Source organism: Tinamus guttatus, unplaced genomic scaffold (genome assembly GCF_059628265.1).
Source record: "Tinamus guttatus ecotype Peru unplaced genomic scaffold, ASM5962826v1 Tinamus_guttatus_pri_ptg000459l, whole genome shotgun sequence".
Taxonomy (NCBI): Eukaryota; Metazoa; Chordata; class Aves; order Tinamiformes; family Tinamidae; genus Tinamus; species Tinamus guttatus.
This window is the reverse complement of record NW_028288993.1, coordinates 8270028-8288796: the sequence shown is the minus strand read 5'-3', so window position 1 is coordinate 8288796 and position 18769 is coordinate 8270028. Positions and strand designations below refer to the sequence as shown.

Here is an 18769-nt window from a genome sequence, read left to right as displayed (position 1 = left end):
GAAAGCTCTCCTTGTGTTCTTTCTTTCTCACACATAATAAAAATAATTACACTTCTGGTTTGACGACTTGTAACATTGCCATCATTATTGTGAAAGGGTTGATTTCAATAATTTAAAATCCTGCCCACTTGCTTAAACATTATTTTAGTGTTATCAGTGCATTCATATTGCATATGAGCATTGTCCAAGGATTTCAGAATGTTTATACACCGGTGCTGCACGCTCTGAATTTTAGTAGCATAAATATCTGTAGGTTATGAGAACAGTTGTACATAGCAAGGCCTTTAAATGACTTTAGCACAGATCATGCTGTGTTTAATTATTTTGAGTCAAAGACTTCTTGGAGGGTTTTGTTACATTTTTAAGGTTTTATTAAAAGCTGTTCCTATTAGTACTTACAGAATAAATATTAGGCAGCTTGGAGAGTTTGATTCAGGAGCTTGGAAAGCTTAGTTCTTCAGCTGAAGATTGGGGTCTATTGAGATAAATGTAGAGGATGGAGACTATACCTTTACAAGCTGCCAAAAGGAGATTTCAATTCCAAATTATCTTTCCCTTAAAATTAGTTGTTTTAAAAATGCTGTCTTGAGAGAAAAGAGGAGCTAATCCTGTTGTAATTAAGGAAATTTCTACTAATTTCTTATCTCTACGATGTAATGGCTTCTCAATTTCCATTTAATGCTCTTTGGTGAGACAGCTGCAGCTTCAGAAGAACCTACAAACTAGCATGCACCATAGACAGGCACTTGGAATTTTGTGCTTAAAAACCCGAACCATACCAAATACAAAGTCACTCAAGTGAAACAAAAGAAGGATGTCATCTTGGTTGCTTTCAACTTGGTTTCACATTGAGTTTAACACCCTTCATTGAAAATAACTGCTCATCTGCAATGATAGGGAAATGATTTGTGATTTCTAGGCCCTACACCCTCAGAATTTTTCTAGGAGCTTAGTAAGACGAAATTAAAAAAAAAAAAAAAAACAGGAGTACTCAGAACTATATCTGGTTTTGCTTCATAATTATTTTAAAACAATTTGGGGGGAAACTCTAAGCAACAGAAATTTCTTAATAGGCAACTATGAATGTTCCTTTGCAGATCCAGTAGTTCATTCTATTCCGTTCAATCGTTCCTGTACAGAATCATGTGCTTACAAGCACGCTCTTCAGTGCTGATAATTATATACTTATATACCATCTAACATGGGTTTTACATGTGAGAACATTTGTCCTCAGGTAACCTCTTGATCAATGCATTGCCTTGATCTTTGAGAATTTCTTAAGCATAATGAACCATAAATAGACTTGTACACTTAGCAGGAACCGTAGTCTTTGGAAACAGGAGATGACCTGGCAAAAGGTCAACATAAGATCTTCAAAAACCACACACTGAGATGAACATATTAAGCGCTATAGGCACAGGAAAACCAATCAGATGTAAATAAATTTTATTTTTCTGATATTACAGTCTTTGTTTCTTTTAAAACTCAAATCAATATTACTGTATTTTTGAAATATCTTGTAATTAAAATGTTCAAAAACTAATTTAAACATGCCTTTCCATACTTTAGTATATGTCAATAGATGTTATCCATAAGTAAATCTGTTAAAATATATGCCATGAGGCTCCTTTTCGGCCCAAACTGGTCTGTGATAGAATTAGTGTTTTTTGAGTACTCTCAAAATATTTTTTAGATATCTTTTCTGTCAAGTTTTTATGGAGAAGTGCTGAAAAAAATGCTTAAAAAATTCAACTAACACAACTATATATTCATATGTGTTAAAAACATTCATTCAGTTTTCCTTGCCAGCTCTACCTACCATTTTTTTTCTGTTTCTGTTATGTCCCCATAAGCTTACTTCAACAAATTAGCAGATCAACTGCTGCAGCTGAAACAACAAAGGTTTTCCAACCAATCTTGTGCATGTAGACACTCATTCCACTTCCAAGAGGTAGAGATGTTTACAAAATGAATACCTTATTTTAACTCTGAACGGAGTTCACCAGCACACCCAACAGCCTATCTGAATAGAACTTGAACAATCTTAATGAAGTCATATAAAATACCATGAAATTTGTCACGAAACAGGCTCAAGACCAAATTCTACCCTCACATTTTCATGGTCAACTCTACATCCAGGCATCACAGCTTGAAACCTGAAAGCAGACGGACTCCTACAGTGAAGATGTCCCCCCTTACCTTTGCCTATAGAAGTGGCTATTCCGTTCATTAACTGGGAGAGGGATTTACTAGGCGAACCAGGGATATCTGAGGATGCCACCGTGTTGCTGCTTAGCAGGTCGATCTTCCCAGCTTGCTGCCGAAACCTCTCCAGCTCTTTGGACAAGAGGTTAAACTGTTCGCTCTGTGTCCGGCATTTCTCCTCTAGCTCCCGGACCTTGGCCTGCACCAGCAAGACACAAGACAGACACTTGGACTGAGATCAGAGGAGCGAAGATTGGGTCCGATTCTATTAGGGTACCAGAAATCAGAGACAGGCAAATTAGTTGGCATAAATAAGCCCACATTTTTCTCCCCCTAAATTCTAGTCCACATTTAGAATAACACCTCTTAGCAGCTCTGTAATATTGACGTAAATATTCTCCCCTTTTCAAAACAGAAATTCCTCATCATGTTTTCTGGCAGCGCTATAGTTTGGACATTTCTACACTCATCTGAACAACACTTTTGCACTTTTGTTTGCTTTTCCATACTAAATTCCAGATATGCTTCTTGATGAGGTATGCCCACCCTCAGCTATTAAGCTACAGCCTCCTGAAGTGATAGGTTAACATTTAAATATTAAAAAGCTGCAAAATGCAGTGGTTCATGCAGTAGGTCTTGCTACTGGCTGAAGTGTCTTTCAAAAATAATGCTTCTTACTAGAGATGCCAAACCATTACAAAAGTAGTTTAGCATCAGCCAAGAGGAATCTTTAAGCTTTTGAGAATACAAAAATACCATAGCTGGCAAACACTTGTTTTAATTTTCAGGTATTAGGTTTTAACAAAACAGAATTTAAAAGGCAATTTTTTGTGCTGAATTGGGAGATTTGCCTATGTACAATTTATGAATTCTTGAGATGAAAAAGAATGGATGGGGTGATGAAAGTTCCCCTGGCTGGGACAAACAACAAAGAACGTGGTAATACAAGATTCTTTGCAAGACCTTCGCTCACAAGAAATTGTAGCAGTGACAAAGACACTAAGGCAGGAGAAGGAACACAGTACCTTCTATTTTATCCAAATGATATATTTATTATACCAGCTATAGTAAGGATAAATTGATGTTTTCAGTGTAATGTGTTTACACTTCAGTTTGCATTTGCACGCAGCTTGCACATCTGTTTGCATTCAGCATCAAATGTTGCCAAAGAGAAAAAAAAGAAGAAATTCAGAGTGCCCAGGAGGTTGGGAAGGCACCTATGAGCACCTGTTGCAAAGACCTGAAGGATCAGCAGAGCTCCTGCAAATTTCCTGTGGGAGGTTGTGGAGTCTCCTTCTCTGGAGATCTTCAAACCCGCTTGGACGCAGTCCTGTGCCACGTGCTCTAGGTGACCCTGCGTGTGCAGGGGGTTGGACTAGATGATCTCTAGAGGTCCCTTCCTACCTTCAGCATTCTATGATTCTGTGATTTTTTCTATGACTGATGCTCACGAAAAAGAAGCAGTTGATCTCTGCTCTGGAAAGATACCAGAGAGACTCCACTGTGCCAAGCCCGCACAGCACTTGTGTCCCATGAGATGTGACCCAAATGTTGCTAGAAGTAGCTCAACAGAAGAACTAATGGGCTCCTAATGTGAAAAGCTGATGCGTTATTTCCTAATCTCATGCTTTATCATGAGCAAACATCCCTTTCCCTCATTAAAACTCCCTTTATAGCATATGCCTGGTTAAACAGTTGTGTTAACAAAGGAAGCTGGATATCTATTAGACTCATTCAGCTGTACCAAAAGGTTTGTTTTTTTTTCTTGAAAGAGCAAAATTTTCTCAGTTCATATGAGGCAAATGCTGAAGACCAATATACAGATCTTAACACAACTAAAGATAAACAAACGCACCATGTAGCCCTCAGAAGACACAAAAATCCAAATTTTCTGCTACCGAAGGTGGTATCATTTATTCTTTTTTTGTAATATTTTTAAAAGCTATGATGAATTTTGAGGGTATAATTTCTTCCTATTCATTCAACAAATTAATTTAGTTTTAGTAAAAAAAAGTCTCACTGGATCTATCTGACTGATTATGAAAACAAATGTAACAAGATGGAGAGATATCGTGGGAACTACACAAACATCAAATGCCTTTTTTTTTCTTTATGCTCTCACTGTGCACTAAAATGACAAAAATAGAAGCCTTTGCTGCTTGTCACTTTGCTCCTGGATAAGACAGCTACGTACGATTTCAAAAGAACATTAAATAGACAAAGCAGTTAATGTTCTTGCTACATTCTGTCTTTCCACTGCAAAAATTTACTATGATATTATTCAGCTCCGCAAGAACATAAACTGACCTTTCCATATGCAGTTGTGGAAACTCTAGCATGAAAAAAAAATAAAATCATCATAATCTAGACCAATAAGATGCTAAGACTGCATTAAAAATTATTATTGAAAGATTATTTGTTTATTATTTAAGACACTTCATTGCATTTCAGTATTTGCCTTGACTTTTCTCTGTTGAGTAAAATCCTTATTTTCAATCTGTCCTCTGACAGTGTGAAGCATGGAAAAAAAAAAGATTACTGCTTCTTTTAATGAAGGTTGTTACTTAGAAGTGAGCACAGGGCTGATACTATACACAGGAAAAAATGCCATGAGATCTCGAGCAGAACTGACAGGAAGCATCCCCAGGCCCAGCCTTTTTTGCTTCACTGGTGCCCAACAGCCAGAATCACTGCAAAAAAACAGCAGAATATCCATGTACTACCAAAATCCTATTTAAAACTTAGTATCGGGACCTTGGAGTGGCACAGACTTTTTGAAGAGGAAAAAATTCTCATTACAAAAGAATCTAAAAAAATCAAAGTAGACTTCTAGGGAATTATTTGAGTTGACATGACTGAACGCGGGTGATTTGTGAGTCAGAACTTAAATACAGCTAAGTAGCTGGTGCTCTCTTTTCATGTCACGTCTTTAATGTTAATATTTTAAATGTGCCTTATAAAAAATTTATGCAAAAGTGACTGCGCATGAGAGATATCAAGTGGGCTTTAAACAGGGTAGTATTTGTAAGTTAACAAAATGAATAAAAATAGACTTTAGTACTATTCTAATAGAAGACAGTTGCTTTATGCTTGATGCTATTTACTAGGTTTTGGTGTATACCAAAAATCTTTGTGGATTTGATTTCCAATGATCTGATTTTCCAAAGATCCAAGTTCCTTACTCTTTAAAACTAAATATTATATCTTGGTAGAAGCTGCTAAATGTTTAATTTTACTGAAATTTTAATGACAATAGAGGATCTTGTAGGGAAATTTGAGAGGAATGTTTCCTCTGATATTGATCAAATACAGTAATATCCAAATAGTACTGTGGCAACACACATAAATACATAGATATTTATAATTATTCCACTGCTAACAAGAAACCCTTCCTGAAAAAAAGCAACAGATTATTCTCCAGAAAGACAATCAACATCTTCCCCTTTTCCTTAAAAGTTCTTGTCATTTCCCAATTTTTATGTAAGAAACGTAAGACTAATTGGTGGTGGTTGAAGGGTCCAGCTGTCTACTCTTTGCTGTAGGACACTGCAACTAATGTCACTGTTAGCTACTAGACTGTTAACAAAGCAAAAGTAATAGGTGAAGGAATGAAGGTAGAACCATGAGATGGACATTTTTCCTAATCAGGGAGAAAAAGTTACTCTGGGATTCACTTCATAAATATAACATGAAAATCCAACTTATTTGGGAAATAAGAACTACAGAAAATCCCTACAGTTTAAACGTATTGACTGTATTTCCCATGGATAAACAGTTTGTTACACCTACAAGTTTCCTAGGTACTGAATTACTGGTACTTGCAGTATCATAAATCTAAATCTGATTTCAGTTCTGATGAATGCAGCTTCTGAAATCTAAAATGAAGCAGACTTGACCTGTCACAATACAGATACTGTTCACACAGGACACATAATATGAGGAGCATCTTTCCAGGTGGACAGCCTGAATTCAGACCAAGATTGGCTCACTTATTCAGCTGCCAGGTTATCATTTCATAGTTTATCTGTGTATGCAGCAGCAATGGCTCCAAGGATCAACGTCAGGTGAATATATCATGTAAAATTATCTTTGCATTAGCAAGGAACAATCTGAATTCAGACCAAAATCCACACAGCCTGAAAGCTGCAGTCTTGAATAAACTATTGAACCATTCTCACTGGGCATGCTTATAAGAATGAGCCTGAGTTGTCATTAAATCATGCCATATGACTAATCATTTGTCGAAAAAGTTTTGGATTTTGGTGAGTTGGTATTAAAGTAACCAGTGCCAAGCATGCTTGCATAACAATGGTTCTAGCACGCATCCCATGCGAGGTAAGGCAGGACTATCATACACATTTTCCAGTGAAAGGAGCAGGATTTGGGATAGGGAAAGGAGAATTTATGCCCTAAAATACCTGCATGCTGTCCAAGGTGTTCTGGATGAAGTGCAAAGCAATAAATTCCAAACAAGACACAGTAAACAAAGAGATGTGCAATAAACAAAGAAATAAAAACAGTTTTGAACACTTTTTTAACATTTCAAAGCAAAAAACCATTGAAACAATTAATAAGTGTAGAAACATGCATTAACAGAAACCCACTATAGAATGCTTCAGAAATCAATACTGCTGCTGATTTTGAATCACGAAAGGCAGATTAAATAAAACAAAATGCTAAAAATTAATAGGCTTATGGCAGTAAAAGGCAAAAGCTTAAGAAACTTTGATGGAGTTATGCAAATCAGAAGAAGCAGACAAATCAGTTAAACAGGAATTTAAATTAGCTTGAGAGGGGTAAATAATCACTGTTTTGTTTCTACTTATATCTTCTTGCATCATATACTTTGCATTAGGTATTAAATAATTATATTACATTGTTAAAGGCAAGGAAAACTTAATATATATTATAATAAAAGCATATGAAGAAAAAGACTTTTTGTGTTAATATTGATTTCCATAGGTGGAAATAACAAAAGGAAAAAGATTAAAAATTATTTTTTGTTAAAATACATTTCTAAAAGAAATATTGAGAAGGTTCTTGATTTAGTCAATCCATGATATTACATCTTCTTTATTATATACTATCTTATGAATACTATTTAATTTTTTTCCCCCCCAGACAGAAAAAAAAAAATAGTTTGGTATTTATCAATCTACTATGCATAAAATAAAAGTGATAGTAAAAAGAACAAAGCAAAATCTGCATGATGTCTTCTGGTCTGTCTGTATTATCTGACACTTTACCTCATCCAAGCACATTAAATTATATGACTGGAAAGTGACACAAAATCTGTAGAGCCTAGTTTAGAAATGATGGGGCAGAATTTCTTGCTTTAGGAACCCTCTTACTGGATTTCTAATTTGCTCTATATGTGGTTGTCACTTGTCCTATTTTGCACAACATTGCATGTCAGTTTGCATTTCTAAATAGCAGACTGGGAAGGGAATAAAAGGTTTTGTCAGAATCAGGCAAATAGTCAAGTGTATTCATTTATCATAATGTGGTTGCATGCATATATTTAATCTTAAGTATATGCATCTAGTATAAAGATTCTATTATTATAAAGGTACTGATTTTAAAACTGAAATTTCAGCCTAAGAAAAAGAGGTTTTGCAAACCTTGGCCTATTCCAACTAGAACTGACAGCAAAGCTAGTGGATTTTGAATGAGAGTAGGGCTTGCTTCTATTCTTCATGTCATGTCTACCAGAAACAAGGCACTGTGTATCCTCAGGCACAAAAGATTAAATTTCCAGATTTTCCCTTAGGATTAATGATGATTTTGAAGGAAGGCTTGAAATGTGATATAAGGTCAATAAAAACAACCACTAATTAATCACCAGGAAATGCCCGGTGCCAAGATTGTAATTGATATAGTAATTACCAGTGAAACTATTATCATTTTTTTCTCTGTTTTTATGGATCATGTTGCCTTAGTCAGTTTGGGCAGGTAATTAGTGCTTTAAAAATTAATAAATCTGATTATCTAAATCATCTCTCCAAAAGAAAATTTATTTAGCAGTGTTTACTTATCTAATGCAGTAAATCACTGTAAAAATCTAAAAACACATTGCCGTACAGCTGGAAAACATTAAAATAGACGACACCAGTAGGCATGGGTTGGATCAGGAAAAACTATAACAGGATGCAAGAATATTATTCTTCACAATAAGCAGAATGATCTTGTCTATGTCTTATCGATATTTATTTACAATTGGACTGGAAAAAGCCTCGAGCAACCCACAGTAACTTTGAAATGAGCCTTGCTTTGAATGGGGCGTTGGATCGGATGGCCAGAGGTCTCCCTCCCCCATGATTATTCTATGATTCTCATTAAATTTAGAATATATTTTTGGTGCTCTTTTATTTTGAATGACCAGTTTAGGACTTCTGGAAAAGATCTAGTTTTCCAATAACAAGTCCCAGTGTTCGCTGTCTGTTGGGACCTTTTTAAAGTATCTCAAAGTAGGCAATTCAGTTCTGTCTTCAGCATGAAAAAATCTTGGCTCCTTATATTATATATTGCTTTATTTTTACTAGACAATACCTAATAAGGAACCTTGGGTAACTGATTAGTATTTGCAGCTTGCAAACTTAATATATGCAGTCTAAACTATAATGATTTTCATGAAAAAAACCCTTCCTTTTTACTCATCTGATAGAAGCTGACAACAAATGGTTTAAATATTTTCATTTTATACAAAGAGAAGCCAAGGTACAGAAATGTCGCTTCCAAGAGCCAGTTCAATACAGTCATAACTGCAAACTTTTAAAGATGACATTAAACATTACACAAATTTGCTTGCGTATTACTTGAATCTATCAGAAGTGATTATACTGTCATGATAGCATGTTCGGAATTGATCCTCCATAACTACAGATAATACAAAGAAGATCTTCTTACCTCTAGCAACTGAACTGCTCCTTCATGTTCCTTCTTAGCTTCAACCTGAGCCTTGTTTTTATCATTTAGGAAGAAAAGAAAAAATCAGTTAGGCCACATATAGTGTGCTCATATCATACTGTGCACTCAGACCAAAGTCTTTGACAGTCTTCAAGTGCTGCATCCATCAATACAATAGAACACTTTGGTTTCCAAGCCATCAAAATAGGACAGTGAGACAGATCGAATCTCACTAAAGTTTAATTCCTTCAGTGTTTTGTTGAACCAGACAAGCATGAACACACCTTGAGCAATTCTGAAACCCTCTAAACCGAAAGTGAAAAATAAGCTGTTTATTTTTTGCTAGGTTATATTCCCGAAGACTCACAGAGTAGAAGCTCACAATACCTGTTAGGAAAAAGTGACCCAAAAGTTAGATTCAGGCCCTAGCTAATAGATACTGGTACTGCACTAACTAAATAGCTGGTAACACCCTGGAAGATAGGTTGTATAATGTAAAGAGGAGTTTTGGCTCCAGAAACACTGGCAAGTATATGATGACAGGTAATAGAAACCCTTGTGTTATCCATCATTACAAGTTTAATAAAATCTACCCAACATTCGAGCTCTTGATAAATGCTAAGGGAAGCTGTATCAATAGCTATCTCCCTTTTTCATCGAACTGTTGTATTAAAGCTTTCTTGGAGAAAAGGAAAAAACACCTTTATCTGAAACCTTATCAACACACAACCAGGACGAACAATATTATGTTCTTCTTTTTACGGTGAAAATCTAAACAATCTGATGGGGATACATGCGTGCGCAGGATGATTTTTATTTAGTATATCAAAATGGGACAACAAATGCATTAGACTGGAGCAGTTCCTGACCTTGTTTTAAAGTGCACGTTACTGTGGGTCATCAGCGACTTTGCGATGGTAACAAGATATACTGCTGAATGCCATCCTGTTATTACTAGAGAAACCAGTTTCATTTCACAGTCCCTTTTCAAGTAATTAGATAAATCCAATAAAAAGGGGGAAAAAAAAATAACGCAGCACTTATTAGGATGAAGTATGAGCCAATAATTCCTGTTTAATGACAGAATCAGAGTATCACAGTTACCTAGGTAACTGATATATTTAAATGACTTTTCTCTCAATATATACTCCATTATAAGGTTGAAAGCTGATGCTCTGAACACCAGAGACAAGAAGCAGGATAAATTACTCTCAGTGTCCACCTACCATGTGCAGACTACTGCAGGTCTATGGGCTAGCTTGGTACCCGCCTTGGTACAAGGTAGAACAGCACAAAATACAGATTTTCCCTGTAATCTTTTAGTATCTTGAATGCTTTCCTTAAGGTTATTATTACATTAACGGTATTATAGAAGAAACTAGGCATTTCAACCAAGCTGAGATCCTGCTGCGACTTGACAGAAGGGAAAAGAAATGGAGCTTGAAAGGCCTGAAAATCAAAACTAGAAAAAGAGGTCTTTCTTCTTTTTGAGAACTATTCAGAATGAATAATACGTGCAGATTTTCTCAAGAGATGCAATGGGTAGCACAACCGTTTAAGTTATCACAGATCCTTATCACGAAAGGCAATAATAAGACAAAATAGCAACTTCATCACATAATGAATTAGGTGTTTCAAGGCAAAAATGAATTTCGGCACGAAGCACTGGGAGGAAGGTTTCAGGCTAATGAAGAAAATCAGAAAGAGGGATGAATTATTTCTCAAATGCTTCTTAGTAATGCATGAATTGCTACAATACCTTTCAGTACAGCAATTCTAAGCCAGAAGTGATAAACTTGGTGGTAAATGATTAATAATTTTCAACATAAGTGATCTTGGATTTTAACATAAATGAACTTTGATCCACTGAAAAGAATTTCATCATTGGCTTCAGACACTCAGGTGTTTATACTCAGTAAAATAGCAAATATAAAACCTCCTTGATACTGTAAAAAGTCTATCTTGCTAAAGCTTAGCAAAAAACACTGGAAAATATAGCATTAGAAAGACTAGATTCCAATCACCAATCTGTAACAGAGACCCACATTTTTTTGGATTTGGAAGTTTGCAATAAAGATAAGCAAGACAAAAAGCTGTATGTTTCTTTGATTAACATTCATGTTTTGCCAAGAAATTAAAGTCCGAAATTTACACAGAAGTAAAGATATCTGAATATGATAAAAACGTAGCATTTTGGAATATCCCTAAATATCCCTAGGTAGGTTGATTTTAAAAACTTTACAGAAAATAAAAAGGAAGACTTCAGTTGGCTAAGTGGAACTTTATGGTTAAGGCAAACAACATCTAGACCCATTTCTAGCTAGAATGGGATTTTTGTTTTGGCAGGTAGGAAATGGTTTGGTACCTTTGGACTACTTTTAAACTAACGGATCTGCCCTGTGCTCCATCCATGGGATTGGCCGTTTCTCCCGATTCCCCCAACTCCCCTTACCTTCTGCAGGAGCTCGATTTCCTGCTGTTTGGCGTTGAGGACAGCCAAGGCTTGCTCATGCTCCAACTCCAGCTGTTGCCGCCGTTCAGCAGCCTCTCGCATATGCTGTATCAAGGGAAGAAGACCAAACTATGAGGAGACGCCAACAGGCAAACGCTCATCTCAACCTAAAAACTCTCCGGTTTCACTGATAGGCAAAAGGCAAACTGGGTAGGATTTCAATTCAGACAGTCCTTAGAGACGTATTGTTCCTGTGAAACTCAGGCATGTTGGTAATAATCTCTGTTAAGAGATATGACTTCATCATTGCTAGCAACGTGGCCTCTGTGCTGGGCAGCTGAACAGCTCCTATTGTATTCTTACACTTATATATGGTGTTATGCTGAAAAATTAAATCTCAGAAAACCATTGGCTTGACAAATTCCTCACTGACTTTTTGTTCAGGATGTGATTTTGAGATTTTTGTTGCAAATTATGACCCCCAAGAAATTGCTTACTATTGAAAATTGATAATAGAACAAAAAACACAAAAAAAAATTAAAAGGGGTGGATTTGGATAGAAGTTACTACACAGTACTGAAAAACAACTTTTAAAGAACACTTGCTACTAATGATTCAAAGCAGTATGAGGCAAAGTTCTTAGGAGTACGAGCTGAACAGTGTCAAGATACCCTTTGGAGATAAAGGTATTTTCATTACAAGTTAATATTATTCTGCCCAGTATCATTATTCTTTCAAACACTCTGTTTAATAAATGGGAGTTAAGCAAGAGCTCTTTACAGATTTTCATCTCCTCCCTGGTGAGGCTGGTATTAAAGATTTTTATTTTCCAAATTCATCCCATAATACTCTCAGAGCAGAAGCACAATTCCTTATCTGCAGCACCAGGGTTATTACGTAGAAACCTATCAAGAATCAGCACTTGGAAACACAAATCCATGGCTGCAATGGACTAAAGCCAAAATACCCGGTATCCCGTACAAGAGAATATTTTACCCGAGCATATTTATTGCTAACCTTTAATGAGCCGTTATTCTGTGCTACACATTATTAATAATAAAGAGAGGCAGTAGCGTGAGGCTTGCTCCTCTCCATCTCAGCACATTTGCAAAGGAAATAGAAATGTTTCCCATACTCCATTTAAGCTCTACTTGGAGTTTTCATTTGATGTGTTGGCTAAAAAAAAAAAAAACACTTCATCAAAGATGCTTTCAACTCTATAGTTTTGACTCTCAGTTGTAGCTTGTTTTCTGAGGAGTTTATCAAAGATTTTTTTTTATTTTTGGCTGTAGATATTTCTCAGCTGTGCATATTGTACAAAAGATAATTGGATATCCTCATGGATATCCATTAGCAGTATTTAGGTTTTTTTTCTCTTCTGCATAACCCTAGCTGTTGAACCTTAGCTGTCAAGGCATTTTTGTGGCAATTTTTGTGTCACAGCTTCCATATTTGCTACAACTAAGGGAATCAGGAATAGCTGCCCATTCCAACCAGTTTGTGTTTCCACCATATCACATTCCTCTCTGTTTCTGTCTCCCTCTACCCCATCACACTGGGCACCAGCTTTTTGTCTCCAAGGAACCTTTTAGAGTCCTCACCATTAGTCCTCATCGGTCAGGTTTGGTTTATCAAGTTACTGGGAATTGGGAATTTGGCTGTCTCCTATAAAAGCGCTTCTTCCTTCCCACCATTAGAACTTTTTTCCCACTTTTTTTCTTTCTACATAGGTTACACAGGTTGTAGGAGTTGTGACCAACAGCTTGTTTCACAAGACCACAAAGTGACACTTTCTATCAAGCCAGGCCAGGGGATAGAGTCTTCTCTAAAGTGAAATATTTCAAAAGCTGTTCCTATTTCCTTCATCAGCAGTCACTTCTCATCCTTTTCTTCTCATCTTGACTTGCATCCAGTAACTAGCTGCAGAGTGAAATCCTACAACTAGTTGTTGATAGAGGCTTCCAAATATATATTCTCTCTTCCTGCTAGTTTAAGATGCCTCACAGATATTTTGTGTACCGTATTCCATACAATGTGAGTATTAAACAAGTAATAGAAATACTGGGTATTTGAAATTCACAGCATTATACCAACCTTTAGGACCTGCTCTAAGTTCTCCAGCTTGGCTTGGAGCTGGTGTTTTTCCTTTACAGCCAAATCTCGTTCTTTGGTCACTCTAATAAGGGTTTCTCTAAGATGTTCATAGTCTGATTTCACCTAGAAAAATAAAAGTGTGATTCAGATAATTAACACAGGGAAATGCACAGCTGACATAAACAATTCTCCATGTGTAAATGAAAATACGAAAAAAATGGCAAGATCTCAGGGCTTTAACCTCTATGCAGCTCATCTTTCCTTTGCAATTCGGTCAAGGAAGTGAGAAGTTCCTTTTTTTTTCATTTAACCAGCAAAATTATTTATTTATATATATATTTTTAAGAACTCAGAGCATTAAGCAATCTCCAATCCCAGTATTTCCTGAGGATTTTCCAAAGGGACCTTTTGGAAACTAGCTCAGCCTTTCTATTTGCCTTCTGGCTCCAGTTTGTTAACTTGAAAATTCTGCTGTGGACCAAACAATCTAAATTGCTTCAGCCAGCCTTAGTATTCATCTTTGTAAGGAGCTTTTTAGAGTGCAATGGACTAGAAAAAAAAAAGAAAAAAAAAAGAGGAAAATGGAACAAATCATGTTTTCCACAAGAACTGATGCAATTATTGTCAACCTCAGGATTTTTTTCTACACATTTTCTTTTCCTTTTCCCACATTTCTTTAAAGCCAAGGACACTGTTAAACAATGGCTTTTCAGAATGTATTAACTTCCTCCATCCTTTGCATTGTATTCTGCTGCTCAGATCATTCAATATAGATTGTTGGAGAATAATGGAGCGCAAAAATGAAGCAATGAGGTATTGCCATCAACAACCCAGGTTTACTTCGGCTGTGGTTCTCAGCTGATTTACTGAAAATGAATGAAAACAAAGGTTTTGAACAAGTTTCAATAAAAAATTACTTTCTTCAAAATTCAATTTTTCCTGTCTTTAAAATAGGTGATACCAACTAATTACCTTCATATAACATTTTATAAACTCATTGGTCATTGTACCCCAAATATTTTGGGGAGCTAATATGCATGCTACCTTTCTGCTATGCATTTTTTTTCCAAGTGACAGTTAAGGGGCTGTGGGCTACAAATAGTACCTACAGACTGCTAATGCAGTTCAAAAAATATATGAATTACAGATGGGTAGATCTTTCACCCAGGATCTCAAAGCACAGCAGCTACATTAGCTGGAGCTTAGGAACAACTGCCTTCCAATAACTGCCTTACTTACATATAGTAATACTTCGGACTCTTCGTGTTTCTATGGGACATGCTTGTCATGACCTTCTCCTTCTGAAGACTCCATATCACAAACAAAACAGTGATAAAAGTATAGAACGCATAAAGCAGCATAAAATCTGAAAATTTATCATGCGCTTACTTATGTTTATACAAAAAACTGTCACTAAATACAAATTGAATGATCGCTCCAGCAAACTGTTTAAGAATATATGGGGATACATGAACTTAAATTACACGTAGAACACATCAAAATATCAAAGTTCCCAGTGGCAAAAAAGTTGACCTAAATAGAGAGTCATCCTAAACAGATCTAATCTAATGAAAGAAATACAGGAAATATTTTGATCTGTGATGATTATCTGTTTACTGCATTGACCAATTTCCTTTCCAGCCATAGCTTCCACTTATTAAATTTGCCCTTATCTGAGTCCGTTGTGAAGGCCAGAACATTGCTAAAGTGTCTTCCACGTTCCAAAATTTGAATTAGTTATCAGAAAAACAAGCCAGCAGTTTATTTCATTGGTGAAATGTTCTATCAGCCAAACACTGAACACAATTTCTTCATGTGTCAAATACAGCTTTCTTTCACTGATACGCAATTTAACCTTTATTTTGAGGATTTAAACAGCTCCTTGTACCTGCTCTTCTCTATGGTCAAATTTGAGCAACTGCGCTGTATAATAAATAAGCAATAGTTTTGCCTGTTCTGTGTGATAGAATACACACTCCTGTAACCCCATTTGGAGAAAGTGGACCTGTTTTTTCTAAAACAGTCCTCACTGAGGAAAATAAACAAATATTTCTGGGTAGGTTTTCCCTTCCAGCACTTTCTCCCTCTGCCAGAACTCTTCTGCAACTTTGACCTGCAGTAGTTTTGTAGTTTCACACATTCTGAAATAGGACAAAGTAACCTGAAATGCACAAAGAATCTATCTTCAACCTCATTCTACGTGTGATAAAAAAAAATGCAAATCATTCTCTCAAAACACCTGCTCTGCCATCCAGCGCAGTTTTGTTACAATAAAGTATGATGCAAAGATCCTCCTCTCTTGCCTATTTTTAAAGTTGCCAAAGGCAAGAGGGTGTACATAAAGGAAGTCATTGATCCTATCGAGACTATGATACTAAATAGTGCAGGAACCCTCAACTATTGCAAAGAGCCTTCCAGAGATTTTTCATATATTTGAAGAAAGAAACATCCATAATATGACAAATTCTGACCACATAACAGTAAAAGGTAATTTTACTACTATTTTCTCTTAGGTTGACATTTCACGTCTTCAATTTTGAATTGTTTTTACTGGATTGTTCAACATATCTCAAATTCTCTATATGAGCAAGAGACAGACTCTATCTATAATAAAATATATTGTATAGTTCCTCATCTTTGATAATAAAAGAGGGCAAACATTTCTAGTGCCAAGAGCACACTGAGCTTTCACTGCATTAATACTACGTTATATCTGTGTCAGCTGGAATGCAAAACTCCCTGGGTAAGGTTCCTTATCCTCATGTGCCTCGAGAAGTAAACACTAAGTGTGATGTATACGCAGCAGTAAAGAGATGAGAAAAGCATTAGGAGAGGGAGAAATTCTCGACAGATGGAGGAATAAAACTAAGTGATGCCATGTTCCACATGGTTTTCATCTATCATAAAACGTTTTTTTACTGTTTATTTATATAAAACCAATTTATGTTCTTCCCTAAACCTGAAACAGAAAACACCAGAAATGCCTGGGCATGAGGTGCTATGCACAAAATGTAAGGTAGCTGCATCACCACTTCTGGATCTCAGCAATTTGCCCTGTTTGTTTGGGGACTAACTAAGACCTCCTTTGGTCTGGAGTTTTATCACGAGGCCACTCCACGCCTCCTGCACACCAGAGATACCAAAACACGTGGCTATCACTGTGTTCTGTGCCTTTTGGGGATGGGCTTTCACTAGGGCCTGTGAGAGCTACGGCTCTTCTGATGTGAATGGGGTTGCTGAGCAACTCACTCAAACCCTGCAGAAATCCCAGATTGGAGCTTTATTTTTAGCCAGCCCTGAAAAGTGGCTGGTTCACGATGTTTCTTCCTTCCACCGTGTGCATATGTGGCAAGGTAACAGACACCAGCACCGTCTGACATCCTGCTCACGCCAGGCAGCTTTTGCCACGGATATTATCACTACAGTCAGAAAGATAGATTTGGTCCTGTAACAGGTACAAAAAAAATTCTTCCTATAAAAGCAGATTTTCTAAGAGGACGTGGAATAGCAGACACAAGGAGCTATGCCACCTGCCATGCTGCAAAGGAAATGACAATTTTGGACACACAAGGCTGAAAATCAGCATTTCTACATTTTACAGAGAAATAAAAAATGCATAGGAAAAATGCAGAGGGCAAGAAAAAGATAAAGTGTTAAATAAAAAATATTTCCCTATAAAGCTCATCAGTGGGTTTAAAATCTAGAGTAAAACTTGTTCATATTTTTTTTGTCAACTATTGTAATTGATGTATTTTGTGTATTCAAGAAAAAAAACAAGCAAAAATATATGTCTGTACATTCTACTTTTATCACTCTGCAGCCTCATTTCTACAAGGCATGACTGCATGTGATGTTACCTGGTCATACTGCAGTGCTTTGTGGGACACACTTGCATACTGAAGGCTCAGGCGATTCTTTTCTTGCACAGCATCCTTCAGTTCATTTTCCTAGAACACAGGTAAAAGGTGTTATGTACCATTTATCTTCATTATACTACATCCTATTAAGTACTAAAAGAAAGAATATTTTGCATTATTTGGTATTAGCAAAATACTACAAGTGACAGCTGGCACAAAGGCAAAGGCACTAAAGATGCAGAAACAGCAGATCAGTTTGCAATCACAGTCAGCTCTATGAAAAAAATACATTTTTCTTCAACAGATGATCTGATTAAAGATGTGCAGACAAAAGGAGGTGACCTGACATCACAGGTCTGGTGTGTGTAAAAAAATATCTCCCTGTGGTTGTAACCTAGCGGCCTCTCCTAGGGCTGGAAAATGACTTGGTTCTACAACCAGCACTATGGTGACCAATGTGGAAACTTTCATCCTTCATCAGCATTTCTATTCTATGCTATCCCTTGAAAATTTTGCCAAAAAAAATCTACATTGGGTTTTGTAAAACTTACAAGTGAGATTGGAGCCACTTTGGGTGATTTAAAAAAAAATCACACTATCAGCACAACTGTGTTCAATCAAAAGAAAAAATGTTCAATTTAATTTCTCTGTTTAATTCTCATTTAAAAAAAAATGACATTTTTGGTTTACCAAATGTAGAAGTCCCAAAAGAGGAATTTTTAAATTCTGTAATTTAAATATTTTTTGTGCCACTTGAATCAAAAAACTTGTTATAAGCACACCATTTCCTAAGCCACTTTCAATGCTTTCTGCTTGCAAGACCCATGCTTTGAATAGATATAAAGCATTTTTGGTGAACCAAAACTGTTAAACTATTTATCTAAATTGTTTTCTAAGCATCAATAGTTTTGAGTGTCAGAGTTAAAAAACGTTTATGGGTTTCTGCCTAATGGCTACTTGACTTCAATATCTAAGAAGGTGTGACCTCCAAATGAGGCTTTTCTTATATGGCACATGCAGCTTTTTCTGCAGTGAATTACTTCTAAGATCAAACCTGATTAAAATTTAGCCGTTGGCTTTAAAACTTACGGGGTCACACACACAGAAAGTATAATTATATGAATCATAGGAAACAAGATTAAATTGCCAGTTATATAAAATATCTCACATAAAAAAGGACATTCTGAGTTCTTCTAAGTGACAATGATTTTAACATAGCAATTCATTTTGCAGATAATATTCCATTTCTGACACT

At 36.2% G+C, this 18769-nt stretch overlaps 1 protein-coding gene across 15 annotated transcripts in view; it reads right to left on the bottom strand.

Moving 5' to 3' along the window:
- The window catches only part of RIMBP2 (RIMS binding protein 2), a 108011-nt gene that overhangs the window by 33011 nt on the left and 56231 nt on the right, over positions 1-18769 (bottom strand). For 9 of the 15 annotated variants that reach the window (XM_088532450.1, XM_088532452.1, XM_088532443.1 and 6 more), the window contains 6 exons: positions 17515-17604; positions 13658-13780; positions 11564-11668; positions 9112-9162; positions 6624-6644; positions 2200-2404 (listed from right to left, as the gene is read on the bottom strand). In XM_088532450.1, coding sequence (XP_088388576.1) covers positions 2200-2404; positions 6624-6644; positions 9112-9162; positions 11564-11665 — 379 coding nt within the window. In that variant the 5' untranslated portion in view covers positions 11666-11668; positions 13658-13780; positions 17515-17604. The remainder of the gene's footprint in view (positions 1-2199; positions 2405-6623; positions 6645-9111; positions 9163-11563; positions 11669-13657; positions 13781-17514; positions 17605-18769) is intronic. The other 6 variants (XM_088532451.1, XM_088532453.1, XM_088532439.1 and 3 more) reach the window with 1 other exon arrangement.